Raw genomic sequence first — 10,794 nt, 5'->3', positions numbered from 1 at the left:
AGGCTGGGACTACAGGCGCCCGCCACCTCGCCCGGCTAGTTTTTTGTATTTTTAGTAGAGACGGGGTTTCACCGTGTCAGCCAGGATGGTCTCGATCTCCTGACCTCGTGATCCGCCCGTCTCGGACTCCCAAAGTGCTGGGATTACAGGCTTGAGCCACCGCGCCCGGCCGACACTGTCTTTTTGATTAGATGCCTGCTAATGGAACCCTCCTGGCTTGCCTGCCTGTCCCCTTGCCACTCAGATGCTTTGCTGCTGCCCCTGGCTCAGGTGTGGGTCGTCCCCACTCCTAGTGTCCTGCATTTATTCCTAGGGAGCCATGTGGCCCTCAGAGGGAGGCCAGGCACTGTTTGTAGAAGAGTTTTTTTTGTTTTTGTTTTTGTTTTTTTTTTTCTGTGTGCTATGTCAGGAGCAGTGAAGAAGTAACCACCAAGAACATAAAAGAAGGAGCAAAAGGCCGAGTGCCGAGCGTATAGGGTTTCCTGAAGAGGCAGTGGGGCTCTCCGCCACTGAGCTAGCAGGCCCATACTCTGTACATGCGGAAGACTAACTGCATGTCTCAGTCATCAGAAATGTGGCAAAATAACATGGTCGTGCTGTCCCCATGGATGAAACCTGAAATAACAGTTACATAGCAGCTTATCTCCAAGTAGTCTGACCTTATTAAGTCACCCTCTCAGGAAATCGCCCAACAGGATTAAGCAGTGTCCTGTAACCTAGCTTCTAAAGTGAGTTCTGATGGGTGTTTGGCTTTATTTTATTTTGTTATTATTTTTTTGAGATGGAGTCTTGTTCTGTCGCCCAGGCTGGAGTGCAGTGACATGATCCTCGTCCTCTCCAACCTCTGCCTCCTGGGTTCAAGTGATTCTTCTGCCGCAGCCTCCTGAGTAGCTGAGATTACAGACACATGCCCAGCTGATTTTTGTATTTTTAGTAGAGACAGGGTTTTGCCATGTTGGCCAGGCTGGTCTCAAACCCCTGACCTCAGGTGATCCACCTGCCTTAGACTCCTGAAGTGCTGGGATTACAGGCGTGAGCCACTGCACCCGGTCAGGTCGTTTTATTTTGAATGAAGGATGTCTTTTAATGTGGCAATATGAAATTAACCATGCGTGATGTAATCAGCTTGCTTTTCTTTGACAGAAAAAGTGGATAATTATTGCTGTGTCAGTGGTTCTGGTTGCCATAATCGCTCTAATTATTGGCTTGTCAGTTGGCAAATGATGGTGTGGATAACGTCAGTGTGCATGCCTCTCCGCCAGGGTGGGAGTAAGTAACTCATCAACTAATTTACTTATTAACGTTTGCAATTAACCAATAACAGTGTTTGCTTAATTGTAATAGACATAAAACTAATAAAAGCTTGCCTGCCACTCAGTACAGATAACCGTCCAGTGATACATCTGCCTGTGTGCTGATTCTAGTGCCCAGCCACTGTGTTTGCCGAGAACAAGCATAGGCTGGGTGGTAACTCATTTTTAAACCAAGGCTACCTTCTTATCCTGTTTTTAAAAGTTTTTTTGAGGCAGGGTCTTGCTCTGTCACCCAGGCTGGAATGCAGTGGCATGATCATGGCTCACTGCAGCCTTGACCCCGTGGGCTCAAACTATCCTCCTACCTCAGCCTCCCGAGTAGCTGGGACTACAGACATGCACCACCACACCTGGCTAATTTTTTAAAAAATTATTTTTAGTAGAGATGAGAACTCTCTGTATCGCCCAGGCTGGTCTCGAATTCCTGGCCCTCGGCCTCCCAAAGTGCTGGGATCGTGGACAGACATGAGCCATTGTACTCAGCCTGAATCTTTGGTTTTTGATCTAAGGAGACCATTAGCTCTTTACAGGTAGTGGGTCCTTCATTAAATGTCATAGAAATATCAGTGAAGATTAATTCTCAGTTACAAAACTTGTAATGTTTTGTCTCCTGAGTTTTAACTTTTAGAGTAATTGGCAACACTGAAAGGTACTTTATGAAATCCATTAACGCATCATTTTACTGTGGAATTGAGGGCATGAATTCATGCTCAGAAAAACATTGACCGAAAGGAAAATCCTTTGACCTTTCTATTTGGCAGCATCTATTTTATTTAAAAATATTTTCTTTAATATTAAAAGGAAACTTATGTATTATATTTGGTTAGCATGCCTGTTAATTCTTAAAGAATTCTGAATATAAAATTCCAGTTGATTGAAAGAATCATTGCCTTTGCTCATGGTGTGAGCGCCACCTTTCCTAAACTCCAGCGGGCTTTGTGGTTCCCCCTGGTTCTCTCACGCATTGGGAGCCCTCCTGGCACTAGCCCTGAAGTGGGAATGCTGTCAGTGTGTTACAGTTGGACACAGCGGGGATTTCTCTGTAAGTGTGTGTTTGGCATAATTCTTGTATTAGACAATTGTGAAATGTCCCCAGGTGTCTAGAGTGTGGCAAGTCATCCTTGATGAATTTATTCTTGGGTTATGGAAGTGACTGCAGACTTGATAGTCACCTAAGGCTTTTTAAAAAGTTAACATACAGCAGAAAGGAATCACGAGCATAGTTAAGTCTCACTACTGCTTTGTAATCTGTAAGATTTATTCCTTCAACATGGCAACACCCTGTCTCTAAAAAAAAAAAAAAAAAAAAAAATCCAAAAAACTAATTGGGCATGGTGGCACACACACCTATAGTCCCAGCTACTCCAGAGGCCGAGGCAGGAGGATCACCTGAGTCTGGGGAGGTCGAGGCTAGAGTGAGCCTAGATCGCACCACGGCACTCCAGCCTGGGTGACAGAGCGGGACCGTCTCAAAACAAAAGATTGATATCTTAATGTGAGCATCTGTTACATTCACCATACGCAGTTACCAGATGATAAGTTTTCAAGTTAGTGTTCTGACATTTATGCACAAGCCACAGAATTACACCTGGAATTCCTGCATACGGAGCTCTGGGATGCTGCGTGTGTTAACATTCCATTATTTGGCAGTCAGAACTCTCTTACACTCTATTTTTATTAGGCAGGATGTTTGTGTAGGATGTTTATTAGGCAAGATGTTCTATTTTTTTCTTCTGAGCTCTGCTGAACATATTGTACATGTGATTTTTCTTCATTGTTATAGTGGTATTTTTCAATATTTTCATGATTCTAACATGTACTTTCTGAGTTTTTTCCTAATACTATAATATGGTTAGTTTAATGTGGTTACACTAAAGATAAAATTACAATTTTTAGCTTGGACACAGTGAAATGCGCTACTTTTCATGGGCACTACTTGGCATCGAGGCTGACTAAAAGAAGGCTTCTCTCAGTGTGACCCCTGGGGAGTGGGGCTTCAAGTCCTGTGCCCTGGGCCTGGCTGGCCATTTCACCCTAGTGTATGTAAATAAGAATGAACACAGAAGGATCCTCATTCATAAAAAACAGACCAAAATGAATACCAGCAGTTATCTTTGCATAGGAAGGCAGTGGTTAAGGTCCTTAATTTCACTTTTAAAATATTAACATAGCCTTTCATCCTTTAGCAATTGGCCTTCCTGGGGCTGGGTGCGGCCCCTCCCTTCAGGGTGTGCCAGGTGCAGGCCCGTCACCCCGGAGCATGGGTGGGAGCATGGGTGGGATGCGCTGCTTTAAGGAGACAGGCGGAGTCTTAGTCGGTGAGAGGGCCCTGGCCCATACCTGGAGCTGGACTCTCCAGGGTGTGCCTCTCCACTCTCGCTGTCACCAGGAGATTAAATGACTCCTGGGTCCTGCACCCTAGACTCCATGTAGCTGACAGTCATCCTGAAAGCCAGATGTGGCAGGAAAGTGCACACACGTCGAGCACCCAGACGCGTGGCAGGCAGCGCAACAGCGGCAGGAGATGAGAGCGCTGCATGGAGCTGACTCGAGGTGGCCCCAGCACACTCACTTGCTGAGCGCGAGGGCGTGCCTCCCTCTGGAGGGAGGGAAGGCATCACAGAGAAAGGAAGAAGAGGTTTTTCTAGGAAGGTGCCGAGAGAGGGGCATAGGAGCGCATGTAGAGGATGAGAGAGTGGCTGGGGCTTTGCGGGAAATGTGCGTGATGTTAACAGGGAACTAGAATTCCAGGGAGGGGCCCTCCTGCAGGCAGCTCTCCCTGGTGGTGAGGAGTCACTGGGAGGCTCACCGGGGCCTGCCATGGGCCTCTTGACAAACCCTGCATAACTGACTGAGCCCGCAGTGTTAGAGCTGTCCAGGCTCAGTAAACAGGATTTCTTAGGTAAAAGCACTCATACATTTGAAACTGTCATTAAAATGATGGATCTCGATCTCTGCTTTTCAAAAAGAGAACTCAAAGTCCTACAGCGCGGTGCCTCCTGCCGTGTCTTCCTTCCCTTCCCTCAGACAAGCTTCCTGGAGGAGACTCCATTAATTAAGCCAAAGGTGGCCTCGCTTTCCCTTGTGTGAGGATACTTGTTAATTTTAAAAAAGTTAAATGCTGTGTCGCGCCCTGCTTTGAGACCATCAATGCAGTAGAAGAAGGAATGAATGTCTTGTTGATTTCTTACACGTGTTCGTCACATTTAAATGTAAAAAATAGATAAGGCCAGGTGCAGTGGCTCATGCCTGGAATCCCAGCACTTCAGGAGGCCAAGGCAGGAAGATCCCTTGAACCCAAGAGTTCGAGACTAGTCTGAGCAACATAGCAAAACCCTATCTCTTAAAAACGTATTTTTTAATTAGCTGGGCATGGTGGTGTATGCCTGTCATCCTAGCTCCTTGGGACACTGAGGTGGGAGGATTGCTTGAGCCCAGGAGGGTGTGTTTGCAGGGAGCCATGTCTGCACCACTGCCCTTCAGCCTCGGCAACAGAGTGACACCTCCTTTCAGGAAAGAAAGAAAAAATAGGATTTTTCAGCCAACAAGAAATTCATGTAAAGTTTTAAAAAGATCTGTAATTCATCCAATTAACAGCAATCCTGGAGTTTTATTATGATTAAAAGAAAGTGTCGGCCGGGCGTGGTGGCTCACACCTGTAATCCCAGCACTTTGGGAGGCTGAGGTGGGTGGATCATGAGGTCAAGAGATCGAGACTATCCTGGCCAACATGCTGAAACCCTGTCTCTACTAAAAATACAAAAATTAGCTGGGTATGGTGGCGGGTGCCTGTAATCCCAGCTACTCGGGAGGCTGAGGCAGGAGAATCGCTTGAACCCGGGAGGCGGAGGTTACAGTGAGCTGAGAGCACATTCTTTTCTATGACAAGGAGGAGTCCTTTCTTGATGATGGATATATTATTTATGTATTTATGTATTTATTTATTTATTTGAGATGGAGTCTCGCTCTGTTCCCCAGGCTGGAGTGCAGTGGCCGGATCTCAGCTCACTGCAAGCTCCACCTCCTGGGTTCATGCCATTCTCTTGCCTCAGCCTCCCGAGTAGCTGGGACTACAGGCGCCCGCCACCTCGCCCGGCTAGTTTTTTGTATTTTTTAGTAGAGACAGGGTTTCACCGTGTTAGCCAGGATGGTCTCGATCTCCTGACCTCATGATCCGCCCGTTTCGGCCTCCCAAAGTGCTGGGATTACAGGCTTGAGCCGCCGCGCCCGGCCCCCTGGATATATTTTTTAAACTATCCCAAATCCCAGAAGGATTTAGTTAGCAGATGACATTGTTGATTTCTTTGATACATTGCAAATTAATGTTTTTCTTTATCTTACAGAAAATGATATTCATTATTATTTGTGTAATTATTTTGCTTGTGATCCTTGGAATTATCCTAGCAACAACATTGTCATAGCAACCATATCCCAAGAGCCATTTATCCTTGGAGACTCAGACCACATCTGCAACCAGATCAGCATCCTGTCATTTCGTGAATGAATCTCAGACGCTGTAACCCGGCATTGAGTACTGACCTTTTAATTTATGAATTCATGGAAGAAGCACAACCGAACGTCTTGTTCAGTGAAAGCGCCGTAAGCACAGTGGGTGTGATGCATGACCCTGAATGACACACTACAGAATGTGAGCAGTGTGAGCCTTCTCTCTCACTGGCCTTGAACTAAGAAAATATTGAACATTTTAATATTAAAAATATTTCAGTGTTACAAATGTGCATGAAGTTTAATTAGGAAGGAATGCTTTATGTTATAAAGCTTTTTTTAATTTTTTGAGATGGAGTCTCGCTTTGTCACCTAGGCTGGAGTGCAGTGGTGCGATCTCGGCTCACTGCAGCCTCCACCTCCCGGGTTCAAGCAATTCTCCTGCCTCAGCCTCAGAGTAGCTGGGATTACAGGCACGTGCCACCATGCCCAGCTAATTTTTTGTATTTTTTTTTAGTAGAGACGGGGTTTTACCATGCTGGCCAGGCTGGTCTCAAACTCCTGACCTCGTGATCCACCTGCCTCAGCCTCCCAAAGTGCTGGGATTACAGGCATGAGCCACCACGGATCCACCTGCCTCAGCCTCCCAAAGTGCTGGGATTACAGGCGTGAGCCACCGCGCCCGGTTGTTCTGAAGCTTTTGGACCTCAGGTCTAAGGCTTCCTTTCCCCCTCTCCCAGCTAGTATGTGCTAATTAAGAGGCCTTTTATAATGTTGTGTTTATTTCCTGTTGGAAGAAATAATTTTTATCACAGGTTTTTGTAAGATATCTATAATTTTAAATGTTGATAAATTGTTTAATATATTAGCATCTTACCCCATTTTTATATACTGAGTGTGGCCTTTTGAGTGAAACAGGAAGCTTCATGGTGTTGGAGCCACCTTTTACAGTTGTTTACAAAGTTTCCCCTTGTCACAGAAAACATTGGTTGCAAAGCCCCTCAAAGCCCCTCAAAGCCCCTCAAGTGCCTTCTGTGAGTTTAAATGTGCTGGTGCCCTCCGGAAACGCCTTGGCCTCAGCTCCATTTCTGCCTCTTCCTTCCCCTGGGATAATGAACGGTTACTGCACTGTAAAGACCATGGCTTCTTTTCACTACATATGAGATTCGAGCTTCCCAGTTTGCATGGATAAAGTCTGAATTTAAGAAGGTGATGAAACCGAGGTTCAGTACTCTGGGGACTCGAGGAAATTATTCCTAAGACATGGAGTAATTCTTATCAATTTAAACTATTGGACAGATCACGTACATGTTGTTAAGTACCTAATGTTTTGCTGAACTTTAAAAGTTAATTTCCAAAATGTATAGGAATTCATGATAATTAAACCTTTTTATTGCTCATTTGTTTTAGTAGAAGAATATGACTTATTTTTAGACTTGTAAAATGTATGAACTGGTGAACGGACATCTGTTAAGAGAGTAACTGGTCAGAATTTTAAAGGAGTGCATGAAGGATGCCCCAGATATCATTAACTCTTGTGACTTCTGTATGTGATGGTATAAGCATGTGACTTTTAACACTGTTTGGTTTGAAACTAATATAGAGATGTCTGATTCCAAACAGTGGGTGTGGAGAATATTGAATAGCTTAGAAGCCGCGTCCCTTACTGAACACAATTCCGAATCTCCCTCATCCATGACGCGTCCGTTGGATCACTCGATGGTGGTCACTGTGTGGCAGAGTTATTAGGGGAATTCTGCCTCTGTTTTTTTTCTTTTGGTCTTTAAACACCCTGTCATGGGATGTGCTCACTGATTTGTGGCTTCGTTGAAGGTATCACTTGTCTTGCGGGTTTTCAATATTTCAGGATCACGCTGGTGGCAGCAGGACTCCACGCCTGCATGGAATCACGTCCACAGGGGGACCTGCCTCCCGTGATGTCCCACTTTTCCTTCAAGCTCTGTCATATGAGTCCTCCCCTTTTACAACACTTATTATGGTATTTTTCAAGTTATTCATCTTAGACTTGCAGTACCTGCTGACATTTGTGTTTTTATAGTTGAAGTTATGAAAATGCTATTTGATTTGTATTTAGATATTTAAGTCACTTGTCCAATGACGTGTGTGTCTAAGCCTCATGTACCGATTTGAAGTCAGACTTAAAAATGTATTTACAGATTCACTTGTGACTTTTTAGTCAGTTCTTCAAATATGTCATGTTTACATTAAAAATTTCCGGAGAAGCATAAAAGTATTCACTTCCTGCTTTGTCATTTCTGGAAAGATTTTGGGGAGATATTTTATTGCATATTCATTAATAAATTGTTCTACTAGGAAAATTGCTCTTGTGGCTATTACGTGGAATGATGTGAGTAATTTTGGAAGTATTTGGTAATTTTTTGATTATTAGTGTTATATTACAAGCTTCTGTTGTTCATGGCTCAGATGTCAGTACCATGTGGTAAGGGACTTGCCGGAATTCTTGCTGTTTCTAACAAATACCAATTCAGTGAATTTGGGCTCTATCTCAGAGTCACTCTGTTGGAATTCTTCTGTCAACTTGACACATTCCATTTGTTAATGGGGGGATCTCCCTGTCCCGCACTACGTTCTGAGTTATTTATCCTCTATACTTAATCCTCTTTCAGAGTTTTCCTTATTAAGTAGAATTTCTTTACTTCCTCAATGCTTACCGAATTCTGATCATATTGGAAAGTGACACTTGCAAACCACAATTTAAAAACAAGAGAAGATAGAAGTGTAGAAAACTAGTTCATGGAGACAGAGCCCTAGATGTTCATTTTAATCTCCTATTTCTCTATTTCTCCCAGAATGAATTTCCTTTCAAATCAGCCGTGCACAGTCAATAATTTATTTATACTTTTTAAAGACAGTGTACTCCTATAGTATTTATTGCCTAAATGACTTTTTATGAATGTCTTCAATACAATCACATCCTTTCATGAGTTTAAAAAGTGGATTAAACCGAGGTGGAATTCAAACTGGAAAGGTTGCATATCCACCGGAGAGGGGCGGAAAAACCAGGAAAACCTGCTGGCCCCGTGGAGAGACCCACTCAGCCCCCGGGAAGGGGAGGGCTGGGTCCCCCACACCGTGGCCAGTGCGCAGACGCCTCTTCCCGCCCCCGCCCGCGCTGCCTGACTCCCGTGCTCTGCTGAATATAAACGCCAGTGCCCCAGGCGTGAGTCTGTGGCCGGTGCCGGCGCCTGCGGAGTTGCCCAGGTTTCCCTCCCCAGGCGCGCTGGACGGCTCCTTATTTTAGTTGCCACCACAACACTCACTGTTGACAAAGGCGAGCCCTAAAGGAAAGAACAGACCATACGGGGCGCACACAGCTTCTCAGATGACTGGAAACCAGGCCCTCGGCGCAGCTGAGGAAAAGCCTCATGCAGATTTTCCTAGTTGGTTTCACACGGAACCGAATGGACCTGGTAGCACGCAACCTTTTATTAAGTTCTGGTTTTAAGATTTTGTTAAAATTCGTTTGTGCGCGGTGTGGGAGGGGTGGAGCGTCACACTGTGTTTAAGGTAAGAACATTTAGACATCCAGAGGCAGGAGCCCTCCGGAGATGGCTCTGATTTTCCTGGCGTCAGAGGAGCTATGGAAATGCGCGCCAGGACTTAAATGACTGGCAGGCGGCAGGCTGTGATATGGCCAGCCCTGTTTCGTTGTTTTCCATTTGAGCAATAAGAGAAATTGAAGGCAGCATGTGGCCCTCCTCTTCTGACCCGCAGCCTTTGAACAAGAGACTGCAGATTCCTAAGCCTGAGAAAACAGGGCCTCTGGCTTCTTGCCAGGGAGAGGTTCCAGAGAGCGCAGGGGAGGCCTTGCCTCCTGGGGTGGGGTGACCTGGGCCTCCTGGGGCCTCAGTTCCCTGCCTGTGAAAAAGACGGATGGAGTTGGAGAATCCCAGGGTGACTTTCCAGGACTAAAGACTGTGCCTTTTTCATGTAAATTCCATCCTTCGCAAGTTCACCGAGGAGCGCTCTCCCGGGGCCCAGTCTCTAGGTGACACCCAGCCAGGTGATAGCTCTCCTTTGCCTTTCTTTGCAAATTGTACTTTTTAATGTGTCGCTGAGTTTGCTAAAGCAGGTTGCCCTGTGACTAGAGTACAACGCTGGTCGTCAGGCGGGGAAAGTGACAGTGTTCTGAAACTGTTGAATTTCCTGAGCATGCACCAGGCTCGGTGTCTTGGAGCAATGCGGGAGGCCGGTGTTGCGGCGGCCGGAGAAGCACAGCTGCAGATACTAACGCAGGCCTGGTGAGCAGGAAGCCAGGCGTGGCTCAGGCGGAGGGGAGAGGACAGGGCAGGTCTGACCCCGCCATGGGAGCCGGGCTCTGAGCTGGAGAGCGAGGTAAGGTCCTAAGCGTCATGTCTGGAGGAGTGGGCAGACTGCAAGGGTTGCACTGAAGTGGCGGGAGACTGGGGCTCTGTGACGGCCTGAGGGTGAGGCCGTGGAGCACGGGGTGGGGTGGGCTGCGGACACTCCAGCTACTTCCTTTCCGCCTGTGTGGCACGGAGAGCTGGCTCTCTTGGGACTCAGAGCCTCCCCAAAAGTTCGTGTCTACAAGCTGGTGTGGCCTTGGGTCAAGTAGCGCCAGGTCCCATGGGACCAAGACATGGTCCATGTAGCTCCCAACATTCCCTGTGTCCTCTGTGCTCCCACCAGGAATTAGGACCCAGACGCTGAAACACTCAAGTGTAGAGCGCTGCTCCGGGCGCAGGGGCGGGCCCAGTGCGGGGAGGGGGGCCTCTGTCGCTGGCAGGCCGGCAGCAGGCCTGGAGGGAAGTGTTGTCTGCCATTCCTTCGTTGTGTTTGAGAAAGTGCTTCATTGAGGTGTAATCCACCATACATTCATCCATCATAACTGTGTAATTCTGTGATTTTAGTAATTAATAGAGTTGTGTCACCATCACAACCCTCTTTTTTGGGAACATTTCCATCACCCCAAAACTACTGTTATGCCCATTTTGCTGTTAGTCCCAGCTCCCAGCCCCGCGGTAAGCCACCC

At 46.4% G+C, this 10,794-nt stretch overlaps 1 protein-coding gene across 1 annotated transcript in view; it reads left to right on the top strand.

The window, feature by feature from the left end:
• Positions 1-6,043, top strand: part of STX2 (syntaxin 2) — a 45,969-nt gene extending 39,926 nt beyond the window's left edge. Inside the window, exons 9-10 of the mRNA XM_011981946.1 lie at positions 1,144-1,269; positions 5,657-6,043. Coding sequence (XP_011837336.1) covers positions 1,144-1,224 — 81 coding nt within the window. The 3' untranslated portion in view covers positions 1,225-1,269; positions 5,657-6,043. The remainder of the gene's footprint in view (positions 1-1,143; positions 1,270-5,656) is intronic.
• The last annotated feature ends 4,751 nt before the right edge of the window (positions 6,044-10,794 follow it).

This window comes from Mandrillus leucophaeus, unplaced genomic scaffold (assembly GCF_000951045.1).
Source record: "Mandrillus leucophaeus isolate KB7577 unplaced genomic scaffold, Mleu.le_1.0 Scaffold232, whole genome shotgun sequence".
NCBI lineage: Eukaryota > Metazoa > Chordata > Mammalia > Primates > Cercopithecidae > Mandrillus > Mandrillus leucophaeus.
This window is presented reverse-complemented; position numbering and strand designations above follow the sequence as displayed.